At 29.0% G+C, this 19,697-nt stretch overlaps 1 protein-coding gene across 1 annotated transcript; it reads right to left on the reverse strand.

The window, feature by feature from the left end:
• Window positions 1-302: 302 nt before the first annotated feature.
• LOC135930300 (protein PFF0380w-like) lies at window positions 303-18,184 on the reverse strand. The gene is made up of 14 exons (XM_065467081.1): window positions 18,119-18,184; window positions 13,844-13,894; window positions 13,668-13,797; window positions 13,425-13,540; window positions 6,512-6,607; window positions 5,332-5,475; window positions 5,223-5,278; window positions 4,926-5,089; window positions 4,193-4,495; window positions 2,817-3,432; window positions 2,125-2,233; window positions 1,608-1,725; window positions 695-915; window positions 303-550 (listed from the first exon to the last, which is right to left on the reverse strand). The coding sequence occupies exons 1-14, from the start codon at window positions 18,182-18,184 to the stop codon at window positions 446-448; spliced, it is 2,295 nt and encodes a 764-aa protein (XP_065323153.1). The 3' UTR covers window positions 303-445.
• Window positions 18,185-19,697: the final 1,513 nt, after the last annotated feature.

Here is a 19,697-nt window from a genome sequence, read left to right on the forward strand (position 1 = left end):
CCTCGAGATTTCGTTAATAGATGTCCAATCCAAACCTTTGTGTGATCTATGACCAAAATCTTCAGGCTTGCGTAATATTTTCCTGGATAAAATATTGAGAGCCCGTTTAGCAACATTAATTTTAAAACAAATATTTGAAAATTCATAGATCGCTCAAACGCTCCAATTATAGGCCATCACCATAGTTTTGAAAAGATAACATTTGTGACAGTTAAGAATGATCTGTAAAATATAAACCATTTTATTGACTTAATTTAAATATATAAATATCATTATTATTATATATTATTAATGAACAAGGGTGAAGTCCTCGATACACTTAAGTTTATAAGTAATAGAGTTAAAAGTATAAAAAATATTAAATAATATACGCGTTTTTTTTTGATGTAATGTAATAGTTTTTAATAATAAATAACAATATTATTTTAAATATTTGAGGCATGTGTCAATCGTTGTATTGTACAATATATTCTGCCAAACTTGAAAGAAAATCTTTCATATATTTTTGTCGAAGTGTGTCCACTTTGTAAATCATATCCTTATAAAGACGCTAATAAAAATGTAGTGATTTATAAAGAAAAATATATTGAGTTAACATTAATAACGCTTTTAAAATTCCTATTCTTAGTAAGTCAATTTAAATTTTACTGATTCTGCCACAGGGATTTAGCATTTATAAATTGTTTTTACGTACTTCTGCCCCTTCGTAATTCAAGATCCCGATAGCGCTGACGTTGATCTTAAGCTTGCGAGATTTTATTATGCCATTATCCTGAGATACTTTGTTGGGATTACTACCTTCCTTTTTGGGAATCATAAACGTTGGCATGAGCCTTCTTTTTATGCCGAAAATGATGGGGATTTTGTTTAATCTACAGGTTTGGATCAACCCATTTATCAATTCGTTCAATCCACCTTAGAATAACAATTTAGGTAATTATTTATAATATTGTTATATTTGAACGAAGATCGAATATTAAAATTAATTTGTATTAATAAGGTACTACTGTATTAACGACAATGATTTCATTTCAAGATGCTAAACTTGATAGTATTATTAATATTATATATTAATTTCTTTGGTTTATTGTTAAATCCTGTCTACAGTTGTTCAACTTAATGAATAAATTAAGAGAAAATAGGGTAAAAGAAGATAATTGTTCAAATTAGCCAATTACCTTAGATTTATAAAGCTGGAAAATTGCTTTAAAAAAATAAATTTATTTAAAATTTATTTAAATTAGTGTTAAAATAATAATATTTAAAAAATTTAGTATAAATTCACATTCTATATGTGACATCTGTTATCTTTTGGCACTAATCTCCCATGCATATTTTTACCAAATATTAGTCGCTAGCCAAAATTAATAGAAGATAACCATGAATTCATAGTTAGCACGAATTTACGGCGAAGTATTGGCGCAGAATATAAAAATACCGAATATTTTGTATAATTCGCCCCGAAGTCGCGTCAACTGTGAATTCGGGGTAACCGAGAACTCCGAGATTTTCAACCAAAATGGCGTGTGACTAGCTGAATTGAATCGATACATTAAATCATAATATGTCATTGAGTGGATATATGACAACACAAAATTATGAAATACCTTTGCCTGGCACATTTTCTATATCAGGAGCTAGTATGACACATTTGATTTTATCCATTAGAATCCACTTATTGATTTCTTTCATCCCATACACCATTCTCTTCTTAGAACGAGTTTTCTAAAAAACGTAAATATTTAATATTAATCAAAAAAATTGGCAGTCTAATCATTATGCTATATAATAAAATTTAAATTCAAGAAATTGTTAGTGAATCGGAAAGAGTAGGAATGTTGTTTCGTACCTGAAAAAAACCCGATGCACAATGATATTAATGCTTACCTAGACTGATAATTCATTTATTAAATGTGCATATCTATTAAATTAGCTGAAGTCCATTTCATATGTTATAGAAGACGCCATTGAAAGCATTTTGTAGCCTTACACACCATTTCGTTATAATATTTTATTATTTCTCAATGGCTGACTTCAATGTATGTACACTTTTAATGAATGAATCGTGAATTTAGGTCCGTATGCATGTAGTTTCTCATATATATGTATATATATGATTGATACGTTTAAGGTAAGATTTTCGGCGATTTTGCGTGAATAAAAAGTAACGAGGGTTTGGACCAGTTTGCTAGTCTTTACTTCGAGATCTTTATCGTAATAATGATCGCAATACCTTTTTCAATATATATTGCGAAAATAGAAAAAAATATATAATAAATCCTATATGAAAGAGTGATGTAATGCATGTATAAAAAAGTTGGGCTAATATGCTAAATAATACATATAAACAGTTCTAAATCCACGAGTAAAGATAATCGAAAATGTTAATCGAGCAAGAATCAATAAACTGCATCGGGTGAGTTATTCCGAACTCCAAAATATTTTCAATATTGGGTGGGTGGTGGTCGGGTTAAACAAAATTTATAGATAAATGGGTGCGTGGGAGGGTTAAAAAAATTTTCAAACAACGAGTGGGCAGGCTTTTTAAAGAACAAGCGGATTGCACCTCGACCCATTTGTTAGATTTATTAAAAGCAAATTTATGGCAATCGTTATGCAACGTGATTTTGAGCTGGTCAATCATCAGCTTTAAAATCGGGTCGCATAGTACACACTTATCTTATAAATCCAGTCGAAGTGCGATGATATACCAAAGATTGATGCTTGCTAATTGGTTATTAAAAAGTGATAAATCTAAAACGATCTGAACAGGGTAATCAATAAAAATGATATAAAAATATCAATATCATTTTTACTCTCTGAATTTTGATTTATTTGCATGAATGGCGTTCACGACAATGTTGGCTTGACTAACGATGCGAGATTTTATTGAGAGAGAGTCTTTGTCCTCTTTAATAGGTTTTTCGTCACCTTCCACCCAGGATTTGCCGCTACGATAATAATCGAACAGCTGTTCATCGTACTCGGTCTCCAAGTGATCGAATAACTCTTTAATACGGTGCAGAGACGTGGTTTTGATTTCATTTGTTACCTCAATGCTGAGATCCCGATTATTGTCATTTATTCTTGCAAGATTATTGTTTTGCCCGTTAAGGTTATCATTATCATTCGTATTAATTATATTGTTTGAATCGAACTTTTTAATTGTATGCTCGCGCAGGATGGAGAGATTATCGAAAATGTAATTGACGACAAAATCTGACCGGCTTTTGGCAACTATTAGTGATTTGATAAATCTCTGTTTATCTAAGGGCGAGCAAAATGAATAATCATTATTATCGTTCAAATTTAGCCGTAACCCTTTAAAATGATTGGCATCCATATCATCTATATTGCCGGTCTTAGAATTCTTGTCATTATTAAGCCTCTTTGCTAAATTGATTTTATTCATTTCTTCGATTGAGACATCATCTTTATTCAATAATGGTAAGGTATTATTTTAAAAAATCAAATAAGCTTTGTATTAAAAAAAATAATTAAGAAAATGTTCTTGATTTATTTGAATTTGAAACGGCTCACATAAAAACTTTTAAAAAGGGGACAGTATATAAAAACCAAAAAATAGGTCCCTTATCTTAATTATTTATCTGCAAAAAGTAGCCTTTAGTCTTTCCAAACCAGGAGGGATGCCTATTAAGTCGATGAAAAGGGATTTCATATTTTCCATCGTTCTGGTTCTTCGATTTATTTAACCCGGTTCAAACGGATTCCGAGATCTATGATCGGTTCCACACTCTGGTTATAGAACAATGAGTGATGACAGTCAAAAGGTGGGGAAATGATTAATAAACATTTACAAACAGCGATAAAACCTTCTCATGTATTTGGTACAATAAATATTAGTGTGATCGAGATATCCTATCTCGAAAAAAGTTGTAACCTTTTTCTTCAATCTAAATGTGCAGGATAAGAGAATATTAATTCTAGGGGAATAGAGAAAAAAATGAGTTCTCTCCTACTCATCTGCGATAAACAAAATATCGCCCCTGCCCATAGTTTGGCAGTTAGTAATTGTTTACATAATTGGTTATCGGTACGAATATTGGAAAATACCGATGTAAATTATGTGTGGATAGGCACAACCCTACTATAAAAATTGGTGAGATTCCTATAAGATTATTTTATTGGTAGAAAACATGGATATATTTTTGGAAAAATAATAAAAAGATACCCTCGTTAAATTTGGACGAATATTTGTTCGATTTGGGGATATCGGTAGTATCATTCTCGTGATAATTCGGGTTGGTAAAAATATGCTTTTTATTAGCTACGCGTCTTCCCTCATTGGGTGCGCCATCTTGAGCCGGGAGTTTGGCTCCATCTTTGTTACGTTTTTTACCGTCCGTCAAAAATTGCATTAAGGTGACTACGTTATCGTCACGTGATTGGCAATCCCCTTTTCTGGTTCTAGCTCGCCTTTTCATTCGTCCTCTAACTGTACTCTTTTTACCCTTGAATTCTTTGCAGCTTCTTTCTTTACATTTTTATTATATTTTTTTGGAATCTGAAAGGATGCTAAAAGATAAAGTGATTGATCAGAAAAGATTGGCATTTTTTTATATTCAGGATTTAATTATGGCTCACGGATAATGCATGCCAATCATCGGACCAGGCATAAAACCATTTAAATCGACCCTACCTGCCCCGTTCTTAGGTGCGCTTAATTTAATATGGCATAACTCTTTAATACTATATATTATTGAAAACGTAAAGGGAACCAAAATAAAGAAATATTATAGTCGACTTCATTATTAAGCAAAAATCGAATTAAGGGGAAAGTTCTAGACCTTGGGGTGATCTCTTCCCTTTTTACATTTAAAAATATAATTCTTGTGTTTTTTAAAAATATATTAATACTGTTAAAATTCATAAAAATGGGTGTTAGTTATATAACAAAGATTTACCTTTATCCCTTTTAATCCCCGCTTCGTTGGTTGTGATTGACGAAGGGTCTTGTTCGAGTTTATCGGTACCCCCATGTACCTTAGAATCAACTTCTTTATCTGATGCATTCGACCGATTTTCGTAATTGATTATGGCAGATTTCAAGATAGTCGTCTCTTTGCTTCTTAATATAACATTTTAAAAAATTGGCTATTTTTTTAAAGGGAAAGGATGCAAATATCATTTTTGAATGACGCAGACATATAAAATTTGAATCGAATCTTAAAAAGAACCAATATGGGGGAAAAATACTTTACTTCGAGTTATCGATTGATTTGCCCTGCTTCTTCAGCACGCGTTCGGCGATAACCATCTGTCAAGTTTTTTTGGTATAAAACAGTTTTATCGTAATTATTATAAAATAACCTTTTTAAGTCGGGTCAATTTCTTTTTCTTTTTTGCGAACGATGGTATATAGGTGTTATGGCCTTGCCTTTCCTGTCTACAATTGGAAGGGAATTCTTGATCCGTTTTGGTGATACCAACTCTTTTCACAAATTCTGTATTTTTCTAATATTAAAATGGATAATTGGTGGTGGAGTTTAAACAGCCCGCCTATATTTTTTTTGAAAAAATTACCACCCCACCCCCATTGTTTAAAATTTTTTAAGCCAAATTCGCCCATGTTTTTTTTTAAAATTTACCCACTGCTGGGAATAAAATTTATTTAATTCAAAGCCAACTCGTGAGCAAGCCGACTCAGCTGATCTATTTACAGGCCTGTATAGTGACGCAAACTCGCTCCATTTGAGTCGATTTTGAAAAACGGCTAACTTCAGTATTTTATCCAGAAAAATATAAGGTTTTGCTCATAGGTATCATAAATGTTTGTACTAGATGCGCTTAGGCAATATTTATCTGACGAATATATTGAGTTGGCCGTTTTTAAAAATCGGGCTCAAATGCGAGTGATTTTAGCAATGAAGCTCACTTGAAGGTGTGTGTAGGGGGGAGTGGGTGATGAGTATATTTATGGGATTTTTCTTTATAAGCCACTAGGAAACAAATCCATGCTTGTGGACTTAAATAAGGGGGGGGGGTTATTTTAATTCGTATGAAAAAGATTTAAACCTTTGTTATAAAACAAGTTTTTTCAAATTTCCAAGAAAAATTTTTGTTATTATTTTAATAACATCAACTTCTACTAAAAATACAATTTTTTATTTAAAACTACCAAAAAGGAAAACTAGATTTCCCTGTATACGTCCCTCAAAAATTAAAAATTATATTCCAGAAATAAACTTATGATTTTTAAAAACGATTTAATAAGGAAATAAGGATAAATTAAGTTGTTTTTTTTGCTTGATGGGTGGAGGGTAATTAAGCCTAATTATCTCTCAAGAAATAACGATATCCTTATTACTTAATCAAGTGGCATTAACCTTTGAGACTTTCTAAATTAAAGTCCCGCAAGGATGGTTCATAGCCCAAAAATATTAATTATTATATTTCCATTCTATTCTTCCCCATTTTGCCTAATTGAATATCCCGATTCAAAAATGATTTTCTCTTTTTTTTAAAAAAAAAACACAATGTCACCATTTACCTTATTAGTAGCTAGAGTAGGACGTGTAATAAATATCTTGTAGGCCTTTGATTTCTTCTTGGTCGCATTGTCGCTGATGAGTTTAAGTTTGGTAAGCTTCAATTTTACAACAAAAAATAATTTACAGAAAATTACAATGATCTAAATATAAAATATGTCTAACCACCCACATTCATAGTAAGAGCGTTTGAATTCACGCTAACTCCAAATGTGGGGTAAGGAAGTGTCAATATTAAATATAGGATCAGACCGATAACTACCAATTTTAAATTGTTTCAACAAAAACTGAACCAACCTGATATTATCATTGTTTTTTGGTTATTTTATGATTGATTATATATATTTTCAACTTTCGTTAATATCATCCATCCTAATCTTATATTACAAATTAAAAATGGGGATAAAGATGAGGAGCCCTTCACACGTTTGTGGGCAAGCCGCACGTACTTGTAGGCGTAATAGTCCTGGGATTATTACTTAAACGTCTGTGGGCTGATGGGGAATGGTCAAAAATAAGCACAGCCCACACCCATAAAATGCTTACTATACCCAAATTACTTTAAAGGCAAAGGAGGACCTTTTTTAATCACAAGGTACATTAGATATTTGCTGGGAAAAGAGCAAATAAAGAATGGAAAGAAAAAATAAGTCAGATAAAGAATGAGAAGAGAGAAAAGGTAGCGAAAGTAAAAGAAAATAAAAGTAAAAATAACCTGTTTCTAGGAGGAGTTTATGGGAGATTTAAATTATTTGATTTGATCCTTAACAGTTTCTTTATTGACCTCTTATCTTTATTCAACCTTAGAAACTGTTTCGTGTTTAGGTTTAAATCCATTATATCCTTTATTGCCCTATAGAATGATAAAGTTTTAAACTTCCCATAAGTTTTGCTGTTGAAGGAATATAACCAATTTATGGCCTCGAGGACCAGGGTATTATTTGTATGATTTCTCAGAAAATGAGCAAAAAAAGTGAGACGCTTCTTTTTTAAAGTCACATGTACTTGAGTGTGGCGTGACCTCTTCCAAAGGTTATCATTTGAGATAATGTTGGGGTAAAAGATGTGGCTCACGGGGAGGATGCCAGCAGACTGGAATATGACACAACTTCCCCAAAACCCCGAATCCTATCAAATTTAAAGATTATAGAGCCATTGCTCTTACATCTATTGTGTCCAAGGTTTTCATGATTCTTCTATAAAACCGTATCCTAGCTTCCACACCAAATCTCCTGTCTAAATACATCTGCGCTTATCGCCCAAATAGGAATATCAATGAACCAATATTGGCATTGAAGATAACAATACAGAAGTGCGAGAACTATAAATTACCGTTTTACTTTATCTTCGTTGATTTCAAGCGTGCTTTTGACAATGTTATTCATGATACTTTGTGGGCAATCTTAGAGGGATGCGGCATTGACGTAAATATCATTAGTATTCTTAAGACACACTATAGTATTCTTTTTGCCTCGTTTAAAATCATTAATAAAGTTTCTCCCCCTTTAGAACAAAAAAAGGAGTAAAGCAAGGGTGTGTCGCCTCCCCGCTGCTGTTTAATATAGTTATGAATAAAATAATTACCGATTCGCTGGGGGCCGCAAATCTTTTGGAACTTCAATAAGTCATGGTTTTTGAAAAATAGGGTGATTTGTTATGCGGACGACTTGGTAATGATTGCTAAAAGCTTGGAGGTGGCCCAAAATTTGGTCTTGATACTAAATTCAGTTTAAAGGTCGGATTGGATATAAACTTTGATAAGACTGTAATTATGCCATCGTCTCATGCACCCCCTTTGGGTGATTGGGTGGTAGGGGGAAAGTTGGTTAAGGTGGTGTCCTCCTACAAATATCTTGGGGATAATAGAGGTAGTTGCAAAGATGAACTAAAAATCAGAATTCAAAATCTAAGAGGTGCCTTTTATAAATATTTCAAACTGGAAATCCAGGGAGATATCGGTTTACACTAGGCTACGAATCTTTAATTCCACCATTATTCCAATTCTCTTTTACGGCGGTGACATATGGGAGATAACGAAGACAGAGACCAGGAAACTACAGAATGATAACCTTTGGAAGAGGTCACGCCACACTCAAGTACATGTGACTTTAAAAAAGAAGCGTCTCACCTTTTTTGCTCATTTTCTGAGAAATCATACAAATAATAGCCTGGTCCTCGAGGCCATAAATTGGTTATATTCCTTCAACGGCAAAACCTATGGGAAGTTTAAAACTTTATGGTTCTATAGGGCAATAAAGGATATAATGGATTTAAACCTAAACACGAAACAGTTTCTAAGGTTGAATAAAGATAAGAGGTCAATAAAGAAACTGTTAAGGATCAAATCAAATCTCCCATAAACTCCTCCTAGAAACAGGTAATTTTTACTTTTGTTTTTTGTTACTTTCGCTGCCTTTTCTCTATTCTCATTCTTAATCTGACTCATTTTTCCTTTCTATTCATTATTTGCTCTTAATTTTCCCATCATATATCTAATGTACCTTGTGATTAAAAAAGGTCCTCCTTTGCTTTTAAAGTAATTAAGTATATAAGCATTTTATGGGTGTGGGCTGTGCTTATTTTTGACCATTCCCCATCAGCCCACAGACGTTTAAGTAATAGTCCTAGGACTATTACGCGTACAAGTATGTGTGGCTTGCCCACAAATGTGTGAAGGGCTCCTCATCTTTATCCCTATTTTTAATTTGTCCAGTTAGATGGATTATGAGGAAAACCTGACTTAGCTCTGTTGTATCCACAACTAGAGGGCGAAAACGTTTTTTATCAAGTAATTGAAATATAAGCTTTTTAATTGTAAGTAACATGATCGATTAATTAAAGCTTTTTTAAAGCATCATTAATATTACATACTAACAACTCAGACTCTCCAAAGGCTCTTGTCTATGAGATTGATTTAATTATAAATGAATTACTAGACCTAGGCTATTTTTTTTATCAGTCTTCAAATTATAAGGTAGGACAATTAATCATATTTCATTCAAAATGTTCCTGATTGATGATATAATAACATATACCATCAAATTTGTCCCTCTGAAACAGAACAATTGCAATCACAATATAGGGCCTATGATCCATGAAAGCACCAATCCCCCATTCATAATTCCATAGGTACCCCCTAGTCTAATTCAATAAACCATGAAACTTCAATACCAGCTCTAACAACGATTCCTGATTTACCCAATCCCCTAATCTCCCCTGCAGATAAATCTCTCAAACTGTAAATCCTTAAATTTTAAGCTTAAAGGGGTTAACCATTCAACTAAGAATAACTCCAAAATTGTTTTAAAAAATAGGAGAACTTTTCCCTTGTCAATTGTAATCTCAGAGCTACTGTCTAACATCTAAAAGGCACATACTCTAGCAAAATTAAACAAAATCATCAGCTAAAATATTAATGCAGCCCCCAACTCACAACAATTCCATAGCCAAAAATGACCATAATTACTCTTGACTCCATCATAATATGCAGTATTACTGGGTGATTCCACGTCAAATAGACCAAAAAAAACGAGATTTTCGGCCGACCATCTCAAAAATGAATGAAACTTTGCATGTTAGTTATTTATGTTGTAAATGTTAATAAAATCAAAATTTTAGAGTGCTAGCTCAACCAGATCCAAAGATATACGCCTTCAAAGTTGAAATCCGCGAAGTGGGTGATTTCTTTAAATCGTGTTTTTTAAAAAAATACTTAGGATAGAGTTACAATTTATATATCATTCTATAGCCCTTAAAATTTTACGTTGGAAAATATAAAAAAAATTAAAAAATTTCAAGTGTTTTCTTATTTCCGGTAAAAATAAAAAAATTAACATTGTTAGGAAGGGATTTTTTTGGGTTATAATATTCACTAAAAATGTTTATTACCTTTATATTAAACGATTTAATAAAAAATCTCGATAGCCATTTTTGTTTTTTGAATTTTATTTGAATTTTTATTATTTTTATAAATAAAAAAATGTAATATAGATAGCGTTATGGTAAAATATTTTTAAAATATATAATTTTTAATAAAAATATGAATAGTATTGTGATTAAAATTAAAAAATCAATTGAGTATAACCTAGAATGATGTCCTGGGGCGATATGTAAGCAGGCAGCTTATACAGATATTATTTTATTTGGACGCTATATTGTAAAATAAACATATTTTAAAATAAACATATTTTAAAATTTTATACACAAACAATTACAAAAAAAAAACCTCTTGTTTTAATCTTATATCATTTTGTTCTAATTAATAGAATTTCTTGAGATGATAATTTGTAGGTACATCCTGTCACTGTAATAGGATCTACTATCGTTATTATTTGATTAATGGGTAACCATATCTTTTCCTCAATTGTGGGGTAAAAGAAGGATGGTGATGGTCCATGGGGATGTAAAATGAATATATATATCTCCTCAGAAATTTCATTTTTTTTAGTACTGTGGCTAACCACCAAAAATCGTCAAAAACACATGTTACAAATCCCTTATTATCAGCAAAAGGCAAATTATCAGCATTTGATATTACTGTTAATTTGAAAGTCCTCTGCACATGAATATATTTTTGATTTAAGCTTACTTAAACTCAAAGGAAATACAGCATGTATTTCCCGAGTTCCTGGAATGGGACGTGCTAAACTGAATCTTGCTCGAAGTTTAATCTCTTGCAAATTGTATTGTTCTTTTGTTATATATGTAAAATTTGCTGATGGCATGTTTTGTTTTGCAAATTGATATAAATCAATTGGCGTTAAAATGTGGCCAGAACTAATGCGCTGAAGGCTTGAATGTGCTGCTAATCTATTTAATGTTCCGCAAGGCTGTCACATGGACCTTTTCCATGGGATGTAGCTAAAAAATGCCATTCAGATGCTACACCAAAATCTGATTTATGATAACACATATTTATAAAAAATTTTCTGTTTTTATATTGCGCAGCTGATCCGTCGGAGCAGTAATATATTTCGCTTGGCTTTTTGTTGAATTGATTGGTCAAAAACTTTATCATTTTAGTCTGGTATAAATGGACTGCAATAACGTCATGTTGAAGTGAATCTAAATAAACTTACCTTATGTAGATTTTTTGAAATAGATTTGTGGCCCTCTCTAAAAAAAGGATTGGTACAAAGCAACTTACAATTTTTAATGCTGAATTTAAAAAAATAAGATTTAAAGTTAAAAAGAATTATTATTTTAAACCTTATGTTTTTTTCAATCATTGTTTAATAATTAAATTTTCTATTTATCGATTAAAAAATGTAATAGAAAGAAAAGAATAAAAAAATAAAATAAAATAAACTGATAAAATCTTTAATTTCAAATAATAACGATAGTAGATCCACAAAAATGAAAGTATATATCTACAAATTATGGCTTTATGAATTTCTATTAATAAGCGCCAAATTATATTAGTTTGATTTAAAAATATGTTTATTTTACAATATAGCGTCAATAAAATAATATCTGTATGGGCTGCTTGCTTACATATCGCCCCAGGACATATTCTTGGTTATACTCGATTGATTTTTTTAATTTTAATCACAATACTATTCATATTTTTATTAAAAATTATATATTATAAAATATTTCAATATAACGCCATCTATATTACATTTTTTATTTATAAAAATAATAAAAATTTAAATAAAATTAAAAAAACAAAAATGGCTATCGAGATTTTTTATTAAATCGTTTAATATAAAGGTAATAAACATTTTTAGTGAATATTAACACCCAAAAAAATCCCTTCCTAACAATGTTAATTTTTTATTTTTACCGGAAATAAGAAAACACTTGAAATTTAAATTTTTTTTTATATTTTCCAACGTAAAATTTTAAGGGCTATAGAATGATATATAATTTGTAACTCTATCTTAAGTATTTTTTAAAAAAACACGATTTAAAGAAATCACGAAAAATCACGCACTTCGCGATTTTCGACTTTGAAGGCGTATATCTTTAGATCTGGTTGAGCTAGCTCTCTAAAATTTTGATTTTCTTAACATTTACAACATAAATAACTAACATGCAAAGTTTCATTCATTTTTGAGATGGTCGGCCGAATCATTGGTCGATTTGTCATGGAATTACCCTACTATCAAATTCAAATGCATTGGCTATGGCAAAATAGTTGACAGACCACCTACTACAATGCAAATATTCTCTTGGTTGTCATACCACCCCCACAAAATAATTAGCAAAATTGATTATAAACTTTCTTAAAGGCTAATATACCATTCAACCTTCAAGTAGATCTCCCTTCTCAATGATAGTTTTAAAAGATGAGATGGCATTTCCCAATAACTTGGTCTAATAGCCTTCCCCTAGCTTGGGACTATGATTTTTAGCTAAATAAAATATTTAATACTTTGCCCTAACTCACACCAAAACTTTAAAAAAAATAATGATATTCAAAATGCAATTTTAATTTCCAGTTACAAATACCTTTAAAATTTTTGGGGGAAAGTCAAATTATGTGAATCGTTGATTTATTACAAATCCAATTTAATTTAGTTTATTTTTTAAAATCCATTAGCGAATTCCTTCTAAATAGTGTGAGCTTTGGTTTTCTTTATGCAAAACACAAACAATGCATTTCAAATGTATTATGCAAATTGATCAGTGCTTAGAAGTATTTATAAAAATGCAAATTTGTTTGCCCTTTTCTTTGAAAATGTTAATTAGGTCACATTATAAAGCAGTGTTCAAGACATCAAAAAATTTACTTCTAAAACTTTATTGAAAAAATATTTTTTTTTATAGAAAATAAATATATGGCCAAAACATATTTGTGAAATTTTTAAAACTGTAATTAGATTTCCTTAAAACTTAAAACACTTGTGAACACAACCTATGCTAATTAAATTATATATAATAAATATTTGTAAAAAAAATTGATATAAAAACCTCTGATTCTGCCTCTTTTATAAGCTCTCCAATGTTTATTGTATTGTCAAGTCTTTTAGAAGGTGCATTGATACCAAGTAATAACTTTTTATCAATTTTAATAATGCCACCTTTATCTATATTTAAATAAATTTTAAAAAATCTTATTCAAAGATATATATAATTACAATGCTCTTATAATAGTTAAATTAGGAATGAAAAATTAATTGCTCTCTAAAATTTAAATTATTCTTCATAAATTACTGTTTTGTTTATTTGTGAATTTTGATACCTCTTTTGCATAATTTTGACGAGGAAAAGATTTTAATGGTACTGATAATCTAGAATCTTTTATATCAACTAAACATTTGGTTTTCAAAACTCCTGAGATATCCTTTAAAAAATATTAATTATTTGTAAATATAATAGAAAAAAATCACTTGAGTAGGCTTTTCACATTTCTTTGTATAATTCACATCATGATTCTTAGACTTATGTGTTGTTTTTATATTTGATTTATTAATAAATTTAGAATTACATTGTTTATCTTCAGATACGTTTTTTTTTGGGGGGTTAAAATAATAATTTTGACTTTGGCTTGCACCATTATCAATCACGTTATTACATGTTGGTTTATAATGGTTATGAGGAATATTATACAATAAATGTTGACTAGTGTAGTTATTTATATTATTATACGGTTGATAGTATATTTGAGGATACAACAAATGATTGTTTTCATCATTCGTCATATTTAAATGGCAATAATTATGATTGTAATTCATAACATTCGTATAAACATATGAGATTACTCAAATTTTATTCGTTGTTATAAGTTACTACCAAAGGTAGCATTGAACGCGATTCAATATTTTAGACTTTTTGACAGACTAAATGACATAATCATATTATTTTCCAGAAAACAAAATAATCTTGGAAATTTAGTTCATAGATGGCATAAAGATTTGGACATTATATGTACTTTTTTAATTGGAACAAATCTAGCCATTTAAAAATACTTCTTCTCCGGTATGTTTTATTGTTGCTAAAGAAAAATGTTTCTTTCTTTGGTAGAAGTACTAGTGGGTAGAGTTGCCAAAATATACAATTATTTTAATATGTAGTCTAAAATATGTTTGAAATTATGCGAATTATTTTGTAACATAGTCAACAATATTCAAGCTTTTATACCATAGTTTTATAGGCGTAGCCGGGGGGGGGGGCAAGGGGAAATCCCCCCCTCCCCTTCAGAGATTTATCATGTAAATATCATTTTTAGCTAAAAAATATATCCGCAGTAGTCTTGCCCCCACTCCCTGACCCTTAAAAATGTATGCATATATCTTAAACAATAATTTGAAAGAAAGAATGTAAAAGTTGATATTTTTTTATAAAACTATTCATCATAATTTATACATTTTTGGGAAAATAAATTTATAAATATATAAAATGAACCAAAAATGTTTTATAATAAATGGAATATAAGCCAAAGATAAGTCTTAAGACAAAAGTGAAATGTAATATAATTATTAATAATAGATCCATAAAATTAATAAATAATATAATATAATCAAATAAAAATTTTTATAAAGAGATTAATTGTAATTTATTTATCTTAATAAAAGTAAAATATAATTATAAAACTATTGATACAATTAAATCATAAATTAAATAAAAATAATAAAGCACAATACAAACAGTGCAATAATATATCTCGTAGATTTACAGTATATCTAATTTTATCAATTATCATATGACAATCAAGTAATTTTAACTAATATAGCGAATTATATATTTTACAGAAAACTATAAATATTGATAAGGACATCAGAAAATATCTTGATATTGTGGGATGAATAATATGAAGATTAAATTTAATATCATATTTTTATTTAAAAAAATAGATGGCGTTAAATAATTGAATGCAAATTGTAGCTATATTTAAATAATTATTAAGAGCATTGATTAGCAAAATTTTTTAAATTATTAACTGTAATATATTCTCTAACTGTCAAATATGTCTGTAGAAGGGGAATTTTACCTAGTATTTTGTAACTAATTCTATATAATAGAGGAATATCAACTATATGTCTATTTACTTTTTATAAATAAATTTATTATATTATTTGGAATAAATTATTACCATGCTTTTATATTAATGTATATACAAGTAATGTATTATATTTAATATAAACTAATAAAAATATAAATCATATTTGTTCCAGGCTTATTTTTTTATTAAAATTTGTAAAAATATTTTATGACTATATATAGACTAAGGTAACCCGGTCTTCGGCCGGGCAAAAGCGGGCCGAAGGCCCCAGTAATTTTTTAATTCCCCCCTCCCCTTATGAAAACCCTGGCTACGCCTATGCATAGTTTGCATTAAGGTGGTAATTTATCAAGGAATATTTTTATATTCTCACAATAAAAATCTGTCAATATTTTAATTCCATCAAAATTTAAAATAGCTTCGGAAGGATTCTGCAGCAATAAATATTGCAGATTTGTAAGTGCTGTTGATTAACCAAGAACCATCATTCATTTGAATTATAAAAGTATCTAAGAGGTGGATAAAATTTATTTAATAATATTTTTTGACTTACCCTCTATTCATATTGGAACTGTGGGCTTGGCTTGCTGTCAGTCGATATAGATAAATATTAATTTCATAGAGCTAAGCTTTTGATTCAACATTGACAATTAGTACTAATTTCCTTAAATTACAATATAATGCTTTCATACACTTATAGTCTCAATCATATCGATGTCTTTGCAAAGAAGAGTTTTAAATGATTTAATGGGGAATTTTAAAATACGACTTTGATATAACTCCAAGCAAAATTCGAAATGTTTATTTCGGATGTAAATATGATAAGTAAATTTAAATTGGGATATATATGTAACAGTAGAAATAAGTATTATAAAATATAAATTAATTATCATAAAATAGTAATTTTTTTGGAAAATATTTTAACCAGAATCTAACTTTTATTTTTAGTTATGCATTGGTCTATATTTCACTTTTAGCAAAAAATTATCAATAAAGACTTTAGTGATCTGCATTGCCAATTTCCTAGGCCCGACTCATAATGTTTCTTAAACATTTGTCATTTTCGGCTAGATCCCGAACGAAATTTCATTTCTCCCAAAAAGCCCGACCTTAAATAAAAAGAAAATTTTGTGCGCTCGCCTGACCCGAATTTATCTAAATATAGAAAAATTTACTTTTTATTTTATTGTAAAAATAATATTCTACAAATAAAAAATATTAGCATCTTGTTTCTTGCAAGAATTTTAAAATATATTATTTAACATAATATAATATAATATAATATTTTAAAATTTAAGCCCAACTAGGCCCCAGTTTTTTTAAAAATTGTAAGCCTGGCCCAACCCAAACCTAAGTTATTTTTTGAAAATAGACCAGGGCCGGGTACGTGCCTGCCCGTGATTTGCAGATCTCTATTGAACATAATTAAACTGCAATTGATGGTGATTCAAATATATATAAACTAGAATGAACGTTTAAAAAAAATAATAATTAATTATTAATTCACATTTTTCTCAAGGTAAATATTATATATTGATAAAGATATCATTAAATTGCAATTTGATGGTAATTCAGAATATTTATCAATTAGGTATGTTGTAGAATTCAAATTAATTTTATATAAATATTGTCTAATGTCCATTATAAGAATTATTAATTTATTGCATGTCATGTAAGTTAAATATTATAGATTATGTAAATGAGGATATTTCGAAGATGTTAATTCTAAAAAGAAAGTTTTATATTTTTAATAATTTTACTTTTTAATTTTTTTATATTTTTCTCTCAATTTTTATTTTAATTTTTACTTATAACTTTTACTTTTTAATATTTTTCATAATTTTACTTTTTAATTTTCCACTTAAATTTTTTTTAATAATATAAAATTTTTTTATTATGTTATTATAAATGTAAATGGGAGCATATGTATGACAACGTATAATAAAAGGATTAGTAAATTATGATTTATATGTCTATGTTTATGATAACAAACCTTTAAATTTTATATATATTTTTTCTTCTTTACTAGGGTTACTTCAAACTATGCTTTATACAAAGTACATACAACATTAAATTTAAAATGTTGTCCAAATACTATAAGTTTTTATCAATAAAATAATTTTTTGATTTTTACATTTTTTACATTTTTAACATTTAACATTATTTTATATAGTATATATTTCGGTGAAATAATTCAATGGAGTAACTAGCCTTTACAATCTCAGGGGGCTCAATTATGAAAAAATTTATGGGAGCAAAGCCCCCAATACCCTCCCTTCGAATATAATATTTTTTAAAACAAAATATTTATCTATTTATTACAATATTAGATATTTTCGATTTTGAATATAAAAAAAAAGTTTTGTCTAAAGAAAAGTGATAAAAAAGGTTATCCTCAATTGATACTGGTTTAAACCACTCAGGGCGATATGATTCTTAGATATGATTTACATGTAAGGAAGTTTAATGACTTAAATTATTAAATATTACGGGATTGTTTTACCTACCCCCCTAAATCGAAATATGAAAATAGATAAGAACAATCATATATCCTACCCATTCTTATTATGTTTTAATAAAGATCTTGCATCACACCCCCCCACCCCATCACCACTCCCCTTGTGAAGTGAATTAGCTATATATTAGTCAGCTGTCGTTTAACATCAGCGTTTTGGGAATCACCAGAAATAGCGTCATCCAAAATAATTTCATCCCTTAGAATGATCATTACAAATATAACAGGTAAAAATATTTGAGAATAATAAGTATATTTAAAAGCAGAAGATTCACTTAAAATATTTTGCATTGTCACTATCCCTGGATTATGCCATGCCATTTTACCCTCTGCCGTTTACCCGGGGATAGTAAGCTACCTAAAATGACTCTACAAAATTTTATTGATGTGCTAGAAACTTCGGATCAACTTTAATAAATAGCCAAAGACATTGATCCCTAACCTAGCTCTAAACCACATAGCATATACATTTAAAAGAATTGTAAGAGGTACTTATGCCTCAAAGCAAAAACACCAAAAGAAAAAAAATTAGGAAAAATTGATTAAAATTGTTTTTGGTGGATAATTTTAAACAAGAGATCCTTGCTAAATAAACATGTAGATTGAAAGTATAGAAATACGTGTTTTAAAAAAATTTGAAACAATTAGTTCTTAAAATGAAAAAGTTAGCTGTTTTCCATTTTTACCCCACATGCCGTATAGTCCCGGTCTCACATATGCTAAAATATTTGAAACAAAATAATTAGTAAATTATGCAATCGATCGAATGGGATGAGGTAAATTTATTTGACAAAAATAAAGCATTTATAGGCTATGTTCAAACATTTTTTATTAATTTTACTTAAACACGATATATCAAGATAAAATTTACCAAGTGTCTACATGAATGGGGGGGGGGGACTATTAGGCACTCAGGGTAGGGGAAGGTATAAATCTCAGGCATATTGCCTCATATTTATTTCTCCCTCATGTAGAGGCTAAATTGACCTTGATTTGTTCATCGTTTTTCAATTTTTTTTTAAATCAGTGTAAATCAGATATATTGATTAAATCAAAAATATAATAATAACTTAAATTTTTTTTATTCCTTATAATATATAGATATCTCGATTTAAAAAAAAATATATAAGCATATTAATTTAATATTAGATATAATTAAATTTTTTAAATAAATAAATGAACAAATGAAGGAATATAAAATAATGATTAAAAATAAAATTCATTAATTAAATTTAATAGTATACTGATTAAATTTTTCAATTTATTGACTCATCTTGGGAGTATTCCAAAAAAAATTGTTAATCTTAACTTGTAGCTAAAGAAACCTTCCTTAGAATATTTAAAAAAAAAATTCAAATTAAATAGAAATATCAATAAGCTCTTAGAAGATTTCAAAAACGAAAATTCATATAATATATGTTAAAGTAAAAACCCACATTATAATTATAAATTAGGAGCTCTATCAGTGTTGTTGAACACTACTTTTAAAAGGAGCGCGCTACCGCTACGGCTATTTGCCAAATAAATGTGGGGAGTTACCGCTACTTTAACCTGTCAAAAACAAGTAGCGCTCTATTAGCTACTTCTACCTTAAAAATAATTGCCAATAAACTTTTTTTATTTTTTGGTTTTAATATTTATATTTGTGTATTATATTAAAAAAAAAATCAACATTTTATAAATATTTTAAAGTTTATTAATTGTAAAAGAATTTATATAAATAATG

Source organism: Gordionus sp. m RMFG-2023, chromosome 5 (genome assembly GCF_954871325.1).
Source record: "Gordionus sp. m RMFG-2023 chromosome 5, tfGorSpeb1-WG-v2, whole genome shotgun sequence".
NCBI lineage: Eukaryota > Metazoa > Nematomorpha > Gordioida > Chordodea > Parachordodidae > Gordionus > Gordionus sp. m RMFG-2023.

Bases quoted from the DNA above. Each gene is read 5' to 3' on its own strand.
- LOC135930300 (XM_065467081.1), bottom strand. From the start codon at position 18,184: ATGATCATTCTAAGGGATGAAATTATTTTGGATGACGCTATTTCTGGT. The intron at 5,476-6,511 runs GTAAATGGTGAC...TTTTAATATTAG, and splicing joins CTACTCTAGCTACTAATAAG to AAAAATACAGAATTTGTGAA. The intron at 2,234-2,816 runs GTAAAAATGATA...ATATTGAAAAAG, and splicing joins AATAAATCAAAATTCAGAGA to GTATTGCGATCATTATTACG.